The following is a 20,451-nucleotide window of genomic DNA, read 5'->3' as shown; positions in this document are numbered from 1 at the left end:
GACAAGTCCTAGATGTTGAGTACAAACCTGGGAGAAAGGGGCACGTTTTCTGATTTGACTTGGTTGAACACATGCATGAGTTTCTGAGCAGCTCGCTGTTGCTGTATCTCCTGTAAGAACATGATATGGCCAGAATGATGCTATTAGTGGATGTAATACATGCCAAGTAAAACATTAGGGTAAAAATAAGAAGACAACGAATAGACACAACAAAAAAAAGGTGATGTGAACAGCTGTCTGTGGAAAGTGGATATACATAAGTAGGAGCTACACCAGGAGTTTTCCCTGATTATGTGGCCTGAACAAGTAAAGACTCTGAGCGCCAGTTATAGCCTATAACTATAGGATACTATAGGCTAACAATAACCAGGGCCCAGAGTTTAACAGGTCTCATAGTCAGAAAACACTCCTGGCCCAAACAACAATATATGATGTTACAGTATACAGTGTATATGATGAAGTTATATATTAATTGTATACCCGCAGACAGAGTTGGAGGGGGGTGTCGCTGTGGAAGACCCTCTGCCAGGTGCGGATCACCTTGGGCTGGAAGGCTTTGACCACGTACACACAGCCCACACTCAGGACGTCCCCCTCGGCCCAGGTACACAACACGCGCATGGCCCTCCGCAGCGCCCCATCTAGACAGCCCTCGCTGGACAGCGGCTGCAGCACTGCAGACAGCCCCCGGGGCGACCAGGAGATTACGGAGGACTCCGCACCTGCAGCTTCCACCTCCTCCAGGGAGTAGACACTCACCTCCTCTCCTGCTGCCAGGGACCATGCAACCACGGGGAAGATGGGTATTAGGGAGGCAATGGCATGCTTCTGAATCAATCCCTAACAGAGACAGCCAATTCCAGTAGCATTGCTATATTCTCATAAAAAGCTAGCCAGATTATTCTAGAAATTGCTACATAACCAGCTAACAAATTTTTGAACATTTTAGAGGAAACAAGTAACAAATCATCTAAAATTCAAAAACAGTGAACTATTCCTTTAACGTAACTGACTGATGACTTACCCATTATGGAGACAGGTGTGAAAGGTATGGTGTGAGCAAGCCTCATCAGGTTGTTCTTTTCCATGGCTAACATGGCAACAACACAACACATTTACAACGCAACACAATATAACACATCATAACACAACACAATGGAACACAATATAACACAACATAACCAGATAAAAACACACATGGAATGAGGTAATATAGTATTAGATATATTTTTGGGGTTCACAAAAAAGCTGTGAAACCTATTGTTTCTGTGTGTAATTTTTGTATTTTCTTGACATGGTCAAATAACTCCAGCACAGATTCACAGATTGTTTTTTTTTTACAATTATTTTCTAAATAACACCAAATGTAGTAGGTAAGCCCATGGTCCATCTCTTGACTTAGTTTGAGAAAAGCTAAGGGGTTGGTTAAGAGATGGCTGAATTATAGATAAAATCAGGAAATCAGATGTTATGTGTCTATTTAAATCCTTCATAAATCGACTCCACAATGGCCTATCTACTTGAAACATTTTAGGTTCATTAAAGCCATTACCACGATGAACCATATTCCGTTTGGCATTGATATCTTAAAAAATAACAAAACTATTAAGAATTCACTTTTTTTACAATGCTAATGCTTAAAATTATCATACAAAATCTACCTGTCATGAACTAAAAGTCAGATTCACTACAAATATGTTCTTTAGACTCATCACAAGTCCCTAAAGAGATTGAAAAAATAACGTAAATGCATTAAAATATGGCCACATTATACCAGTAGATGCATATTAGCACATTCGCTAATATGCTAAAATATGCACACAAAAAAAAAAAAATCTTCTCATGAACCATAGGAATGCAGGCCCATGGTACATGTCTTAACTTAGTTGAAAAAATCTAAGAGATTTGTCAAAAGATGGCTGAGTTATTGACAATAACCATCTGCAATCATCTTCTCCTCATGAACCACATATCAGATTCACTCCAGATGTTGGATTTAGACTTACTACATCAGTTTTTAATGGTTTGGAGAATGATTCATTGCTGCATTCAAATATGGCGGCACTGTACCTATAGATGCACGTTAGTACATATGCTAATGCTAAAAAACTTCTCATGAACCATAAAGTCAGATTGACTCCAGATTTGGTATATACTGTAGACAATGAATTAGCCTCTAATGAATTTGAGAATGATTCGCTGCTGTATTCAAAGTCAGACACGCTACACCACTGAGCCGATGGACATTGGGGCATGAAATTTGGTATGTAAATTTGATATATAAACTTTATGTATTTGTCCTTAGAAGCTGTGTGAATATAAAGTCACTGCAACCTTAGATGTCTGCACCAGACCCGTTGGTGGCACTCTGGATGTCATTGGCACCAGTGACACTATAGCATACAGGAGCAATAACTATTGATCAAGTGGACTTTGTCTTGTGCAAATTATTGTTAGATTTAAATTATGCAGACAAACAACGTGAAATATTGTGAAAACAACACTAACATAAACCATTAGTCGAATTAACCCCAGAATTGGTATATAAACTCAATACATTAAGTAATGACTTTAAGAATAATTCTGTGCTGCATTCAAAGATAATCAACCTACAGCACCAGATTAAACTTAACTTGCGTCAAGGGCCGGACTAGTCTATTTGGGGTGTTTTTCCAGTCTCCTTACATAATTGTGATGAGAGGTGTTTCAGACATAATTATGCACTATAGCAGTGTTTTAGAATTTTTGCGTCGGGAGAGTTCAACCAATGACGTCATTGTTTGATTGAGCCATGTTTTGTAGCAATTATTGTGGCCTTTGTGTTTCACCGATTGCATTATCACGCTAGCAGTGAGTAGATATGGTTGTCCTTGTTCAATAGAGCCATTGGACTTGTCTCAACGATGTTCCTGTCTGCCAGGACAATGCCGGATATCTAGTGTTATGACTTGCCAGTCCTGAGATGGAGATAGGGGGTGCTGGCCAGTTTTATGATGGTCGTAAATATCTTCCCTTGTCAAGCAGTATGGAAGGAGAGACCTTAGCAGAACAAAGGACCTTCTCCCACCAAAACTCCTACCGCCCCAAAATTGGAGAATTAAACAATATTTATATTTTTGAGAATGTGTAAATGTTCAGTGGAGACTGAAAGAACCCTTGTTGTGACATCATGAAAGACGGTAGAACCACATAACTGTACCTCTGATTGTATACACTTCTCAATTATGAGGTTTGCATCTGAATGTTGTATAAAATGAATGATTAATATCAGAATACTTTTAAAAATATAGAAATGTGATTTTAGTCTTCTAAATGAGAAAAAGGTTTTTTATGTAAAGTTTACCAAGTCAGTAACTACGCCCACGTGAGCACGGAGATTATGCAAAACGTAATGGAACACTGTTTTCCCCAAGTGTTTAAAAGGACGCACTGAATAATTAACATATGAGACCAGTTACGTGCAGCGCCGGCTGAATACGTTAGAAATGGTTCAGAAATCTACCGCTCTATAGACCAAGCAGACTGAGGCACGAGCCAAATGTTGTAAAACGGTTATAAACTCTGAAACTATTGATCACTACAGAAGAAGCAAATCCTAGACGTTGCGTTATCAGTCTGCAGCTGGAAACGTATGTACAGTCAAAGTCGGAAGTTTGCATACACCTTAGCCAAATACATTTAAACTCAGTTTTTCACAATTCCTGACATTTAATTCTAGTAAAAATGTCCTGTCTTAGGTCAGTTAGGATCCCCACTTTATTTTAAGAATGTGAAATGTCAGAATAATAGTAGAGAGAATGATTTATTTCAGCTTTTATTTCTTTCATTAAATTCCCAGTGGGTCAGAAGTTTACATACACTCAATTAGTATTTGGTAGCATTGCCTTTAAATTGTTTAACTTGGGTCAAACTTTCGGGTAGCCTTCCACAAGCTTCCCACAATAAGTTGGGTGAATTTTGGCTCATTCCTCCTGACAGAGCTGGTGTAACTGAGTCAGGTTTGTAAGGCCTCTTTGCTCGCACACGCTTTTTCAGTTCTGCCCACACATTTTCTATAGGATTAAGGTCAGGGCTTTGTGATGGCCACTCCAATACCTTGACTTTGTTGTCCTTAAGGCATTTTGACACAACTTTGGAAGTATGCTTGGGTCATTGTCCATTTGGAAGACCCATTTGCGACCAAGCTTTAACTTCCTGACTGATGTCTTGAGATGTTGCTTCAATATATCCACATCATTTTCCTGCCTCATGATGTCATCTATTTTGTGAAGTGCATCAGACCCTCCTGCAGCAAAGCACCCCCACAACATGATGCTGCCACCCCCGTACTTCACGGTTGGGATGGTGTTCTTCGGCTTGCAAGCGTCCCCCTTTTTCCTCCAAACATAACGATGGTCATTATGGCCAAACAGTTATATTTTTGTTTCATCAGACCAAAAAATACGATCTTTGTCCCCATGTGCAGTTGCAAACCGTAGTCTGGCTTTTTTATGGCGGTTTTTGAGCAGTGGCTTCTTCCTTGCTGAGCGGCCTTTCAGGTTATGTCGATATAGGACTCGTTTTATTGTGGATATAGATACTTTTATACCTGTTTCCTCCAGCATCTTCACAAGGTCCTTTGCTGTTGTTCTGGGATTAATTTGCACCTTAAGCACCAAGTACGTTCATCTCTAGGAGACAGAACGCGTCTCCTTCCTGAGCGGTATGACGTCTGCGTCGTCCCATGGTGTTTATACTTGCATACTATTATTTGTACAGATGAACGTGGTACCTTCGGGCGTTTGGAAATTGCTCCCAAGGATGAACCAGACTTGTGGAGGTCTACAAAATCAGGCCTTGGCTGATTTATTTTGATTTTCCATTGATGTCAAGCAAAGAGGCACTGTCTGTGAGATGTCTCATGTTATACATCATGCTGCTACAGTAGAAATACAGACAGTACACAACAATTGCCCATGAATGTCTAATGGACACAGACAATACCACTTGGATACAAAGAAGTTGATGACTCTCAAGAGGAGATGTGAAAGGTCACATAACAACAATCTCCCCTTGTAGCAAAGTGACTGCGAACACCTAATGCACCACCCAAACACACCGTATGCAAGTATTCCCTTTGTAGAACTGTAATACTTATTAAAGGCGTTAGTAGTACATTTTAATTCTACGGTATGTATATGTCATACATTGCCATAACTGTTCCTGCATACTGCTTTGTAAACTCACTTCAGTCTCTAGAGCAAATAAGCCATGTCTTCTTATTTGCTATATTGACAGACTAATGTACTGTTTTATTGAAACTTTACTTGCGAACAAATGAAAGTTTAAATGATACACCAACTTCCTGCATCATTTGTTTTAGCAGGGAGATTGGAGCTAGTTTATCCAAATACATTTCATGGATATCACAATGAACCGATCCAGAAGTTGAAGTCAACACTTTATTGGTTTCTGATGCAGCTGGAATCATTTAGTCAGTTGACAGTACTTATATAAAACAAAATTATATACATATGTGCAGCTAGCAATATCTATACCACAATGCAGTTGGGAGCATACTAGGCATTCTATATTATACTACAACATCAGTCTAACTGAATATGGATATTGTGTTGGTTGAATATTGCAGCAGGTTCCAGAATGTTCTTCAACTGGTGCGACTCTTGTGTTGGGTAATGGTTTAGCAGGTTTTGGCGCTGTGGCGATGTTGGCAGGGATGTTGGCTTTGGGGAGCTGTGACTCTGGCTCCTTGTAGACATCTATCTGGTCCTTTCTGCACTCCACAACAAGGTGGAAAAGCCTCTCCCTGAAGTGGTGGGTTCTGGGCTTGTACACTTTGTTCAGCCCCCACTGCTTCTACCACTCGCAGAAGATTTGTTTGTACTGCAAGTGTCCTGGAAAGACATGAAGACTGATCATGAGGATGTGTAACTATACAAGAAACCATGTTAATCTGTAAATTAAAAAAAGGTACAGCAGACTGGTATGTGTCAATAACGGGGCAGTGAGATGGGCTGTTAACAAAGATGTGAAAAGTTTTAGGGGGGCTTGACTTGTAGAGTCTAGTCATGTATTTTTGTGTATAAGCACCTACAGCATCTACACCTAGCGTGAATAGGCTAGAAGAAAATACTAACAGACCCTCTCCCCATGCCAAAGAACTGACTGCAATGGTGTGGTAAAGTTTTGTTTTCTCAAGAGGGTATTGTGCTTTCAGAATCAGATGACGTGGAGCTCGCGCTTGTTCCGGGCTGAAATCTTTGTCCAATGGGTCTACAGGCTGTGTTCTACTAAAGCTGGTGTCAAGGTCATAGTCATCAGTAGCAGGGTTAGTCTGTAGGACACACAGTAGTCAATGATTAGCCAACATGTTACTACTTTGTCCCCATCAATACACACTCAAACAAGGTACTATATCCACCCACCCCCCTCGTGTCAATAGGTCATGCATGCTAGCCTTTACACACAATACCACCCCCAACAGACACCAGTCAGCTACCCCACACCATCCCCTCCACACAATACCCACCCCCAACAGACACCAGTCAGCTGCCCCACACCATCCCCTCCACACAATACCCACCTCCAACAGACACCAGTCAGCTGCCCCACACCATCCCCTCCACACAATACCCACCCCCAACAGAAACCAGTCAGTCACCCCACACCATCCCCTCCACACAATACCCACCCCCAACAGAAACCAGTCAGTCACCCCACACCATCCCCTCCACACAATACCCACCCCCAACAGAAACCAGTCAGTCACCCCACACCATCCCCTCCACACAATACCCACCCCCAACAGAAACCAGTCAGTCACCCCACACCATCCCCTCCACACAATACCCACCCCCAACAGAAACCAGTCAGTCACCCCACACCATCCCCTCCACACAATACCCACCCCCAACAGAAACCAGTCAGTCACCCCACACCATCCCCTCCACACAATACCCACCCCCAACAGAAACCAGTCAGTCACCCCACACCATCCCCTCCACACAATACCCACCCCCAACAGAAACCAGTCAGTCACCCCACACCATCCCGTCCACACAATACCCACCCCCAACAGAAACCAGTCAGTCACCCCACACCATCCCCTCCACACAATACCCACCCCCAACAGAAACCAGTCAGTCACCCCACACCATCCCCTCCACACAATACCCACCCCCAACAGAAACCAGTCAGTCACCCCACACCATCCCCTCCACACAATACCCACCCCCAACAGAAACCAGTCAGTCACCGAGACCTTATTTTCTGCAAATTAGACTTCAAGTCTTGCATGAACAATCAACTTAGTCTCCATAATACAGATAAAACTACAGTAGAAGTTGTAGCTTACTTGTAAATACGCCAACTATGACAACAAAACATGGACCATGTTTATGCCTCAGTATATTTATAGTGCGTTCGGGAAGTATTTAGACCCATTGACTTTTTTCACATTTTGTTACGTTACAGCCTTATTCTAAATGAATTAAATAGTTTTTTCCCCTCATCAATCCACACACAATACCCCATAATGAGAAACCAAAAACAGGTTTTTATAATTGTTTGGGAAAAAAATTAAATATAACATTTACATAAGTATTCAGGTACTATTTAATGAAGCTGCCAGTTGAGGACTGTGAGGAGTCTGTTTCTCAAACTAACACTAATGTACTTGTCCTCTTGCTCAGTTGTGCACCGGGGTCTCCCACTCCTCTTTCTATTCTGGTTAGAGCCAGTTTGCGCTGTTCTGTGAAGGGAGTAGTACACAGCGTTGAACGAGATCTTCAGTCTCTTGGCAATTTCTCGCATGGTATAGTATTAATTTCTCAGAACAAGAATAGACTGACAAGTTTCAGAAGAAAGTACTTTGTTTCTGGCCATTTTGAGCCTGTTATCGAACCCACAAATGCTGATGCTCCAGATTCTCAACTAGTCCAAAGAAGGCCAGTTTTATTGCTTCTTTAATCAGAACAACAGTTTTCAGTTGTGCTAACAAAATTGCAAAAGGGTTTTCTAATGATCAATTAGCCTTTTAAAATGATAAACTTGGATTAGCTAACACAACATGCCATTGGAACACAGGAGTGATGGTTGCTGATAATGGGCCTCTATGTAGATATTCCATAAAAAATCTGCCATTTCCAACTACAATTGTCATTTACAACATTAACAATGTCTACACTGTATTTCTGATCAATTTGATGTTATTTTAATGGACAAAAAAAATTGCTTTTCTTTCAAAAACAAGGACATTTCTAAGTGATCCCACACTTTTGAATGGTAGTGTACAGTCGTGGCCAAATGTTTTGAGAATGACACAAATATTAATCTTCACAAAGTCTGCTGCCTCAGTTTGTATGATGGCAATTTGCATATACTCCAGAATGTTATGAAGAATGATCAGATGACTTGCAATTAATTGCAAAGTCCCTCTTTGCCATGCAAATGAACTGAATCCCCAAAAAACATTTCCACTGCATTTCAGCCTTGCCACAAAAGGACCAGCTGACATCATGTCAGTGATTCTCTCGTTAACTTCTTTGGGAAAGGGGGGCAGTATTGAGTAGCTTGAATGAATAAGGTGCCCAGAGTAAACTGCTTGTTACCCAGGCCCAGAAGCTATGATATGCATATAAGTAGTAGAGTTGGATAGAAAACACGCTAAAGTTTCCAAAACTGTTAAAATAATCTCTGTGAGTATAACAGAACTCATATGGCTGGCAAAAACCTGAGACAAATCCAACCAGGAAGTGGGAAATCTGAGGTTTGTAGTTTCATTTAAGTGATTGCCTATCCAATATGCTGTGTCTATGGGGCCAGATTACACTTCCCAAGGCTTCCAGCAGATGTCAACAGTCTTTAGAAAGTTGTTTGAGGCTTCTATTGTGGAAGGGGGTCGAATAAGAGCTGTTTCAACAAGTGGACTAGGCTGAGGCCAATGAGTTGTTTAATGCGCGGTCACGCGGGCGCGCCGTTCCTTCTTTTTCCTCTGTAATGAATACGCTATTGTCCGGTTGGAATATTATTGAAGATTTATTATAAAAAGACCCTAAGGATTGATTGTAAACATCGTTTGACATGTTTCTACAAACTGTAATGGAACTCTTTTGACTTTGTCTGGATTTTGCGCTCGCGCATTGTGCCTTTGTAATAGTGAACTAAACGTGCGAACAAAACGGAGGTATTTGGACATAATCGAACAAAACAAACATTCTTTGTGGAAGTGCTCCCAGTCAAAAGAGTTCCATTACCTCCGTTTTGTTCGTGGGAGAGCATTCCGACGAAGATCAGCAAAGGTAAGTGAAGATTTATAATGCTATTTCTGACTTTTGTTGACTCCACAAATTGGCGGGTAACTGTATGGCTTGCTTTGGTGGCTGAACGCTGCACTCAGATTATTGAGCTGTTGCGCCTTCTTCACCACACTGTCTGTGTGGGTGGACCATTTCAGTTTGTCCGTGATGTGTACGCCGAGGAACTTAAAACGTTCCACCTTCTCCACTACTGTCCAGTCGATGTGGATAGCGGGGTGCTCCCTCTGCTGTTTCCTGAAGTCCACGATCATCTCCTTTGTTTTGTTGACGTTGAGTGAGAGGTTATTTTCCTGACACCACACTCAGAGGGCCCTCCCCTCCCTGTAGGTCGTCTCGTCGTTGTTTGTAATCAAGCCTACCACTGTAGTGTCGTCTGCAAACTTGATGATTGAGTTGGAGGCGTGCATGGCCACGCAGTCATGGGTGAACAGGGAGTACAGGAGAGGGCTGAGAATGCACCCTTGTGGGGCCCCAGTGTTGAGGATCAGCGGGGTGGAGATGTTGTTTCCTACCCTCACCACCTGGGGGCGGCCCGTCAGGAAGTCCAGGACCCAGTTGCACAGGGCGGGGTCGAGACCCAGGGTCTCAAGCTTAATGACTAGTTTGGAGGGTACTATGGTGTTAAATGCTGAGCTGTAGTTGATGAACAGCATTCTTACATAGGTATTCCTCTTGTCCAGATGGGTTAGGACAGTGTGCAGTGTGATTGCGATTGCGTCGTCTGTGAACCTATTGGGGCGTTAAGCAAATTGGAGTTGGTCTAGGGTGTCAGGTAGGGTGGAGGTGATATGATCCTTGACTAGTCTCTCAAAGCACTTCATGATGACGGAGGTGAGTGCTACGGGTGGTAGTCATTTAGCCCAGTTACCTTAGCTTTCTTGGGAACTGGAACAATGGTGGCCCTCTTGAAGCATGGGGGAACAGCAGACTGGGATAAGGATTGATTGAATATGTCCGTAAACACACCAGCCAGCTGGTCTCCGCTTGCTCTGAGGATGCGGCTAGGGATGCCGTCTGGGCCGGCAGCCTTGCAAGGGTTAACACGTTTAAATGCTTTACTCACATTGGCTGCGGTGAAGGAGAGCCCGCAGGTTTTGGTAGCGGGCCGTGTCGTTGGCACTGTATTGTCCTCAAAGCGAGCAAAGAAGTTGTTTAGTTTGTCTGGGACCAGGACATCATGGTCCGCGACGGGGCTGGTTTTCTTTTTGTAGTCCGTGATTGACTGTAGACCCTGCCACATACCTCTCGTGTCTGAGCCGTTGAATTGCGACTCTACTTTGTCTCTATACTGACGCTTAGCTTGTTTGATTGCCTTGCGGAGGGAATAGCTACACTGTTTGTATTCGGTCATGTTTCCGGTTGCCTTGCCGTGATTAAAAGCAGTGGTTCGCGCTTTCAGTTTTGCACGAATGCTGCCATCAATCCACGGTTTCTGGTTGGGGAAGGTTTTAATAGTTGCTGTGGGTACAACATCACCGATGAACTTGCTAATAAACTCGCTCACCGAATCAGCGTATTCATCAATGTTATTGTCCGACGCTATGCGGAACATATCCCAGTCCACGTGATCGAAGCAATCTTGAAGCGTGGAATCAGATTGGTCAGACCAGCGTTGAACAGACCTGAGCACGGGCGTTTCCTGTTTTAGTTTCTGTCTATAGGCTGGGAGCAACAAAATGGAGCCGCGGTCAGATTTTCCGAAAGGAGGGCGGGCAGGGATTTGTATGCGTCGCGGAAGTTAGAGTAACAATGGTCCAGGATTTTTCCCGCCCGGGTAGTGCATTCGATATGCTGAACATTTTTTGGGAGTCTTGTTTTCAGATTAGCCTTGTTAAAATCCCCAGCTACAATGAATGCAGCCTCAGGATATGTGATTTCCAGTTTACATAGAGTCCAATGAAGTTCATTCAGGGCCATCGATGTGTCTGCTTGGGGCGGATATATACGGCTGTGATTATAATCGAAGAGAATTCTCTTGGTAGATAATGCGGTCGACATTTGATTGTAAGGAATTCTAGGTCAGGTGAGCAAAAGGACTTGAGTTCCTGTATGTTGTTATGACCACACCACGTCTCGTTAATCATAAGGCATACCCCCCCGCCCTTCTTCTTACCAGAGAGATGTTTGTTTCTGTCGGCGCGATGCGTGAAGAAACCAGGTGGCTGTACCGACTCCGATAGCGTGTCTCAAGTGAGCCACGTTTCCGTGAAACAAAGAACGTTACAATCTCTAACGTCTCTCTGGAAGGCAACCCTTGCTCGGATTTCGTCTACCTTGTTGTCAAGAAACTGGACGTTGGCGAGTAGTAAACTTGGGAGCGGTGCGCGATGTGCCCGTCTACGGAGCCTAACCAGAAAACCGCTTCTTCTGCCCCTCCTACGGCGCCGTTGTTTTGGGTCGCCGGCTGGGATCCGATCCATTGTCCTGGGTGGTGGACCAAACAGAGGATCCTCTTCGGGAAAGTCGTATTCCTGGTTGTAATGTTGGTAAGTTGACGTTGCTCATATATCCAATAGTTCCTCCCGGCTGTATGTAATAAAACTTAAGATTTCCTGGGGTAACAATGTAAGAAATAATACATAAAAAAACTAAATACTGCATAGTTTCCTGAGAACGCGAAGCGAGGCGGCCATCTCTGTCGGCACCAGATGTTATGTACTATATATTTTGCTAGGATTTTTGCATCACAACATTGTAAGGGGCCTCGGAGATATGGCTTTTTCTTTGCGACAAAATATTAAAGAAAAAATTGAAGAGTGGGAGAAACTCCCCAGATACAGGTGTGCCAAAGGGATCTTTATATTTACCACTTGTATCCTGTTTCAGTAATAATGAATTCAGACCTTCTTGTTGAGTGTCCGATAATCCACCATTTACATAAGAGTGGTTAAAACATGCTAATAACAGTCATCTGAGTATATCAAAAAAAGTTTGGTATACCTCAACTGGTATGCCATCCAGCCCTGGAGTTTTCCCAGACTTAAAACCTCTTAAGGATTGGCCCCTTTCTTTTCCAATTTTCGCCTAAAATGACATACCCAAATCTAACTGCCTGTAGCTCAGGCCCTGAAGCAAGGATATGCATATTCTTGGTACCATTTGGAAGGAAACACTTTGAAGTTTGTGGAAACGTTAAAGGATTGTAGGAGAATATAACACATTAGATCTGGTAAAAGATAATACAAAAAAATATATAATAATATTTTTTTTGTACCATCATCTTTGAAATGAAAGACAAAGGCCAGGTGCAGTTTAGATTTTGGCCAGATATTGTCCCTAACATTCTTACCCCCTAGCAACAGATGTGGGATACACACACACACACTTACATACTCAACCCCTTTCCCCCACAATCAACCATAAGCGCATATGCTTAACAGTTGTTACATCCCAGAGCTCAACTCAAAAAAGGACTTGATTTACGAATGCATATACAGTTACAGCTGTTTGAGAAAGCATGCAAGATTGAGAACATTTGCAAAAATGGGGAGATTTGATTAACCAATGTCAAGTCCTAGGTGATGGAGATCAGATACACCCCCTTCCCCTGAAACACACACATTGGTCCCCCGTTGTGACCATTTTCCCAAGCACCTCTGTGCAGTCAGACCTTTGATTATTTTGTGCCACCAGGGTCACAATAATATAACCTCTCTCTGATTGTCCAAGTGTGACCCCCCCCCCATAGGTTACTGCAGCCAGTGTTGTCAGCACTACCACTACCTAGGTGGGGGTACCCCACCAGAATCCACACCGGCTAGGTACAAGGTCGTCAAGGTTCTCATTAGCAGCTTTGAGATTTTCTTTGTATATTATGCTCTCCCATCAGGGGGTTCTGGCTTTGTAGGACCAACCCTGCATTTACCACAGGTGGACTGCAATCAAGTTGTAGAAACATCTCAAGGATGATCAATGGAAACAGGATGCACCTGAGCTCAATTTCAAGTCTCATAACAAAGGGTCTGAATACTTATGTAAATAAGGTATTTCTGTTTTTTTGTTTTAATACATTTGCAACGTTTAAAAAAAAAAATGGTTTTGCTTTGTCATTATGGGGTATTGTGTGTAGATTGATTAGGAAAACAATTAATTTAATGCATTTTAGAATAAGGCTATACTGTAACAAAATATGAGAAAAGTCAAGGGGTCTGACTACTTTCTGAATGCACTGTATCTGCTCATCATGGAGCCATAGTGCTGAGCTTGATGTTGATGCGATCGGACTCTAAATACGTGGTCATGTTAGCTCATTAAAAAAAACGTGGTCAGCCTCTCCGGTAGTTAGCTAGCTAGCTAACGGTTAGATACGGTCCGGTAGGCTGTAACTGACGTAATCTAACGAAGCTAACGTTAGCTTGCAAAGATACAAATCACGTCACCAGATAGCAGCTGGCTAATTATATTGATTTGCTTTGGAATGTCTAGCAAGCATATTATTAAATCTAGCTAGCTAGATAGATTTTGGTTTAGATAAACAAATGTAGTTCGCTAGCTAATTAGCTAGGTAATGTTAGCTACGTTACCTCAGCTTGACTTCTTTTCTGCTGCGCTGATGCTGGCTGATCGGATGCCTTCTTTTTTTGATGGGAAAAATCGATGGAATAGCTTCACTTTTCAACACTTGACGACCTGGCAACCCCATCAGTTTAGAAATCCTCTGGCCGAAAGTGCTGGTTACAAACACAGACATTTTGCTATTTCTCAACATAAACTGGATCCACCTTCAACGGGGCGGTACAATGTCCTGAAATCGCAATGAATTCTAGATATTGTGTTTTGCTTACAACAATGAAATGAGATGCAGTAACGCTGGTATTTGCGTGTAGTGAAGAAATTATCTATTTTTATGACACATGATATGTTAATAACATATTAATGGACATATATAGTGGAATATTTTTAACATTTTTAAAGCTAATTTCCTGCAATTCAACACATTTTGCTATCATATGCTATCTGGGGGGGCCCCGACCTCCAGGGGGCCCACAACCCAAAAAATGAATAAATACATTTGGTTGGGGGGCCCCGGAGGTCGGGGACCACTTTGTGCCCGTTCTGTAATCTGGTCCTGCTAGTGTCATCCTTGTGGTATTGAGAGATAAACATGGTAATGCTTTCACTGTTTGCACATAAAGGAAGATAGTTCATACATGATAAACTGCTTACTTTGTTATCCAACTGATCTTGTGTCCTATCTGTAAACCTGTGAACACCGTTCATTGCTGCTTGCAGCTATATTTTTTAAATATGACTTATGTGATTGTTGGGGAGTACCTGAGTAGTGTGGGTCCAGGTCTTCCATCGATTGAAATGTAACAGACAAACACAGAGGTAACAAAGAACAGAACAAAATGAACAATTACAGTTAACAATTACGACTTTGATTTGGAAGGTGAATATTCTAGCAGAGGGGAAAGATGAGAAAAAGAATGAGAGGGAAAACAAATATATACATTTTTTACATACAAGCAATTTATCTAGACATGAGTCAGGTTACCTACCTTCAGGTGCGATCCCACCCTGCACTCTAAAACAGAAGAACATACAGAACTGATAAAACTATCCTACTATACACAACTTCAGTACTTCCACAATGACTACTTTCTCCACAATTCCACCACTACTCCATGCAGACCTGAGATCAAATGTGTTTTCTTTCAAATACTAGCTGCTCGCTAACTGCTAGCCAATCACTAGCTGTGGTTGATTGATCTTGCCTGGCGCAATGGAACCAATGGGATAGTACAAACACAGTAAACCCCGCCCATCTGTCACTCCAGGTAGGCTCAATCAAACACTGAAAGTATTTGAAAGTTCAATAACATTTTTTAACCCAGGTTGGACTCCATTTGGGCTTTTTACACTACTAAGCCGAACAGAGATAGTGTAAAAATGGTACATGTACAGTACATGTGATCTCATAAGCTCGTTCCGCCCCATGCAGACTTACGAAGAGCAGGCCCAGCTGGTCCACACGGACTGACTGGAGTCCTACAGGACAAGAGCAGAGCATCCATAACAGTTGTTGCATTGCATCAACCAATAGTTGATTGCTATGTCATCGACTGCACAGTCGGGCATCAGATTGCTACAGTGCCTAGTGAAAGTCTACACACCTCTTGCACAGTGTGCACATACTGCTGCCTTAAATATTTATTTTAAACTATTAAATTAGATTTTTTTCCTTCCGATCAACACAACTTACTCTACATTTTCAAAGTGAAAGAAAATGTATAAAACATTTCAAAAATGACTAATAATAATAATAACTAACTGATATCTTGATTGCAAAGGTCTTCACACCCCAGAGTTAATACTTGCTGGAAGAATCGTTGGCAGCAATTGCAGCTGTTGTCACGTTCGTCGTAATGTGGAAGAGAGGACGACCAAGGCGCAGCGTGATATGAATACATCTTCTATTTATTATAACGAAGAACACTTAACCAAACTTTACAAAAACAACAAAACGAACGTGACACTATATAGAAAATAGTGCTGAACACAAAACATAGACAATCACCCACAACCCACAATGACAAAACAGGCTACCTAAATATGGTTCCCAATCAGAGACAACGACTAACACCTGCCTCTGATTGAGAACCATATCAGGCCAAACACAGAAACAGACAAACTAGACATACAACATAGAATGCCCACTCAGATCACACCCTGACCAAACAAAACATATAAACATACAAAGCAAACTATGGTCAGGGCGTGACAGCTGTGAATCATTTTGAATAATATTCCACCAATTTTGTACAACTTTTAGGCCGACATAATATCTATTGTTCTTGTCAAAATTGCTCAAGCTCAGTCAGTTTGGTTGGAAATGATTGATGTATAGCAATATTCTCTATACACTATCCTCTGACGTTATAGAGGCAGTGTCACGCCCTGATCTGTTTCACCTGTCCTTGTGCTTGTCTCCACCCCCCTCCAGGTGTCACCCATCTTCCCCACTTATCCCCTGGGTATTTATACCTGTGTTTTCTGTCAGTCTGGGCCAGTTCGTCTTTTTTTGTCAAGCTTACCAGCGTTTGTCCTGTCAGCTCCTGTCTTTTCCCAGCCTCTCTTTTTCTCGTCCTCCTGGTTTTTGACCCTTGCCTGCCCTGACCCTGTACCCGCCCGCCTGACTTACTGAACTCTGCCTGTCCCTGACCCTGAGCCTGCCTTCCGTCCTGCACCTTTGCTCCTACTCTGGATTATCGACTCTTACCTGCCATGACCTGTCGTTTGCCTTGTTGTTACAATAAACATTGTTACTTCACACCGTCTGCACTTGGGTCTTACCTTGATACTTGATAGGCAGAGGAAGTTGCTCTCAAATTAAGAGAGCCACTACTTTTGCAAACAGATGGACCCCAATCAAGAAATTGTGATTCTTTATGAAAATATTTGCTCCTGAATGTATTTAGATGTGTCACAGCAAGGGGTGTGAATACCTTTGCAATCAAGAAGTCTTGGTTAAAAATGTTGCATTCATTTCTGATGACATCATTTTTCTTTGACTTAAATGTGGAGTAAACTGTAGATCAGTGGTGGGGAAAATAGAAATTTAAGGCAAAGAAATATATGGTTAGCTGATAATTAAACAACTATCCAGATGCTGTGAGATCTGGCAGGCAACTGCAATGTAGTCAGCTTGGAACGCAGTCATAATCTTAGCTGAACATTTTTAAACAGTCTTCAACCTATATAGAGATATCGCTATACAGTATACATCTCCACGTTTTTATTACTTAAGGGCCCAGTGCAGTCAAAAACGTGATTTCCCTGTTTTTTGTATATATTTTCACACTACGAGGTTGGAATAATACTATGAAATTGTGAAAATTATGATAATGACCTTTTAGTGTAAGAGCTGTTTGAAAAGACTGACATTTCAGCCTGTTTAGGTGGGATGGAGTTTTGGCCTTCCAAGATGACATCACTACACAGTAAATTAGTTAATAGACAAATACGAAAGAATTCCAAACTGCTCTGCCAATAACAGAAAAATTCTTGCTTGAGAAATTGCCCATTGCTAAGAAGCTTTTTTTTTAACCATTTTAACTGAAAACAATCACAGTTAAGGTACTTCATTGTTACCCAGAAATTAATTGATATTGAGATAAAAACGACTGCATTGGACCTTTAACATGTTTATAATACAGGAAATATATCTGCTTATACACAACATAAAATCTTACCTGATGTGAAAAATGTTCTTTCTGCAAAGAATCCAGGGGTTCAAAATCTGTAACAATATTGACATGAGAGGGTGTTTGGTGAAACGATAATGGTGAATCGTCAAAAGCTGATATGAAGTCAATTAGGTGCAGTTCATCAACACTCTCAGAAAAAAGGTGCTATCTAGAACCTAAAAGGGTTCTTTACACAGAGGGTTCGACATGGAAACAGAAAAGCCTTCTACCTGCAACCAAAAAGGGTTCTCCTATGGGGACAGCCGAAGAATCCTTTTGTAACCCTTTTTTATAAGTGTAGGATATATCCATAGCTTTAGGTTAGGGTACATTCAGACATTTTGGGTAGAGCACTGTCATAGAGATGGAGAGCAGCTTTAGCATGCTGTCACAGAAGTGATCTATGGCAAAGAAAGGAGGTGTGCCCTGTTTCTGTCTCTATGGGAACTGCACATTGACACATACTGAACTTGTTGAGGCTAGCAGATGCAGACCAGCATACAGGCTCTCCTCCCCTGCGCCTCCTCTTCCTGCACACGTCAGAGAGGTAAGAGTCCACCTGTTTCACCTGAGAGCAAAGAGGTCAATGAAGGGTCATCTCAAATCAATCGATATACATGGGCTATAAACAGCTTTACATGTACTGATATAAATAGCTATGGATCCATTAGACTGGCACTGTGCAGGACCTAGTAGTAAATGGCTGATGCCGTTTGGATATATGATTGAACAGATTCAGTGTTCAGACGTCTGTCTGTCTGTCTTACAGCATCTGAAGAACTCCCCTCCAAAATCTTGACTGTCTTCCTGGCCTGACACCTCTCTCTGCTCCCTGAGGTCATCGCCAGGTCAGATGACTTGGACCACTCTGCATAACACAACCAGGACAGGTAGAATCACTAGAGATACATTGAGAAATGGATTAGTGTCATGGAATCTTTACCTTATGGGTATTCGTACATGGGTATGTGGCCAAGGTAACGTCAAGGTAACCTGTCTAAATAACTATCGTCCCATAGCATTCACATCTGCACCGTTGAGAACATCTTGACTGGCTATATCACCGCTTCGTATGGCAACTGCTTGGCATCCGACCGCAAGGCTCTACAGAGGGTAGTGTGGATGGCCCAGGACATCACTGGGGCCGAGCTCCCTGCCATCCAGGACCTCTATACCAGGCGGTGTCAGAGGAAGGCCCTAGGGCCCTAAAAAGACTCCAGCCACCCAAGTCATAGACTTTTCTCTCTGCTACCACACGGTAAGCGGTACCACTGAACAGCTCCTATACCTAAGCTATAAAACTGCTTTTAATTTTAGAATTGTTTTATTTAACCTTTATTTAAGTAGGCAAGTCAGTTAATAACACATTCTTATTTACAATGACGGCCTACAGCTAAATAGTTAGTTAAATAGTTAACCAATAGCTACATTGAACTATTTTGCCTCATCAAATACTGCACGCTGCTGTTACTGTTTATTATCTATCCCATTGCCTAGTCACTTTATCCCTACCTATATGTACATATCTACCTCAATTACCTCGTACCCCCTGCACATCAACTCAGTACTGGTACCCTGTGTATACAGCCAAGTTATCGTTACTCATTATGTATTTATTCCTTGTGTTATTATTCTTCTACTATTTCAAAAAAAAAATCTTTCTGCATTTTTGGGAAGGGCCCATAAATAAGCATTTCATTGTTAGTCTACACCTGTTGTTTACGAAGCATGTGACAAGTAACATTTGATTTGATTTGAAATGTGGTACATAATACAAATGTGATGACAAAATAAAATATTGGGTAACTGAGCCTTCTTTGCATGTTGTTGCTAATGCTCACCAAGCATAAGAGGGTGGTACAGTACCTCTGCTTTTACTGCAGCCAAGGGGTATGTCAGCTGTGAAGCTCCGCTCCCCTGATAGGCAGTCGAGGGCGGGGAAAGAGGCTTGTAGTGGCCTCAGGGAGGGATTAGATAGAGCCATGTTCTCCATGCTAGAGGAAGGAGAGCGGCTGTGTCTGTGCGGCTGGTCCCTGGACAGACATGTCCACCGACGAGGACACTTCCTGCCCCACTGGCCCAGTCTGGAGCTTGCTGCCCCAGGGTCGTCATCCTTACAGAAGGAAGGGTTCACCAAACCCATGGCCCCACAGCCTCTCTCGAACTGGGGGTCCAACAACAGAAAGTCATGGCTAGAGGCCCTCGACACATCCACATCAAAGGGCTGCCCAACCTCCCCCTCTTCGTCCTCCTCCATGGACATCTCAGGGTCGCAGTAGGCCCAGGGTTTGCAGTGGGGGGGTTCCAGAGAACCCTCTACAGCCCAGGTCCAGGGGTGCAGAAGAGAGCCACAGTGGGATGGCCCGCACGACTCACAGGGGGTCCTGTCCCTGAGCCCTGCACCGCCCAGTTGAGGGAGAGAGTCATGGGGGGCAAAGCCATAACCAAGCGGCCATACCTCGCCACCGTGATGCACTATGATACTCTGTACCTCCTCTTCCTCTTTCGTCTCGCCAGCCCCCCACCCCTCACAGCCACCGTCCCCCCATGTTCCCGGGTGCCACTCCAGTGGCGGACGGTGGCTGCGGGAGGTGTGTTCCCACAGCAGGGAGGGTGGGGTGCTGCGGTAGGCCTTGGGTGTGTGGCAGGGCGTGATGTCAATGTGGGGGAGGGTACAGCTATTGGGTGAGTGGTGATGGGAGTGGGCAATTGGCCGGCAGTGTCCCAGGTGGGCTTCCTTCTGCTGCAGGCTGTCAGAGGCTGACAGTAGGGTGAGGGTGTCCACGGCCAGGGCGGACAGGACCTGCAGCTGGCCCAGCTGGCTGTCCAGCACCTGCAGGCTGTCCTGGATGAAATTGACCCTTTCAGACACCTCACCAATAACTACACCCATCTCCTCAGCCCTGTCAGGTCAAGGACACAGAGACATTCAGGGGAGTCACAAA

General features: G+C 43.0%; 1 protein-coding gene across 1 annotated transcript in view; it reads right to left on the bottom strand.

Moving 5' to 3' along the window:
• The window catches only part of LOC120063546 (transient receptor potential cation channel subfamily M member 6-like), a 52,491-nt gene that overhangs the window by 2,606 nt on the left and 29,434 nt on the right, over positions 1 to 20,451 (bottom strand). The window contains exons 24-33 of the mRNA XM_039013905.1: positions 19,373 to 20,409; positions 18,274 to 18,374; positions 17,972 to 18,074; positions 17,513 to 17,559; positions 15,268 to 15,308; positions 14,819 to 14,844; positions 14,592 to 14,612; positions 1,025 to 1,090; positions 481 to 770; positions 28 to 110 (exon numbers count right to left, since the gene is read on the bottom strand). Coding sequence (XP_038869833.1) covers positions 28 to 110; positions 481 to 770; positions 1,025 to 1,090; positions 14,592 to 14,612; positions 14,819 to 14,844; positions 15,268 to 15,308; positions 17,513 to 17,559; positions 17,972 to 18,074; positions 18,274 to 18,374; positions 19,373 to 20,409 — 1,815 coding nt within the window. The remainder of the gene's footprint in view (positions 1 to 27; positions 111 to 480; positions 771 to 1,024; positions 1,091 to 14,591; positions 14,613 to 14,818; positions 14,845 to 15,267; positions 15,309 to 17,512; positions 17,560 to 17,971; positions 18,075 to 18,273; positions 18,375 to 19,372; positions 20,410 to 20,451) is intronic.

The sequence above is a fragment of the Salvelinus namaycush genome, chromosome 18, assembly GCF_016432855.1.
Source record: "Salvelinus namaycush isolate Seneca chromosome 18, SaNama_1.0, whole genome shotgun sequence".
Lineage (NCBI taxonomy): Eukaryota > Metazoa > Chordata > Actinopteri > Salmoniformes > Salmonidae > Salvelinus > Salvelinus namaycush.
The sequence above is the reverse complement of the archived record's forward strand: the minus strand, read 5'-3'. Positions and strand labels throughout refer to the sequence as shown.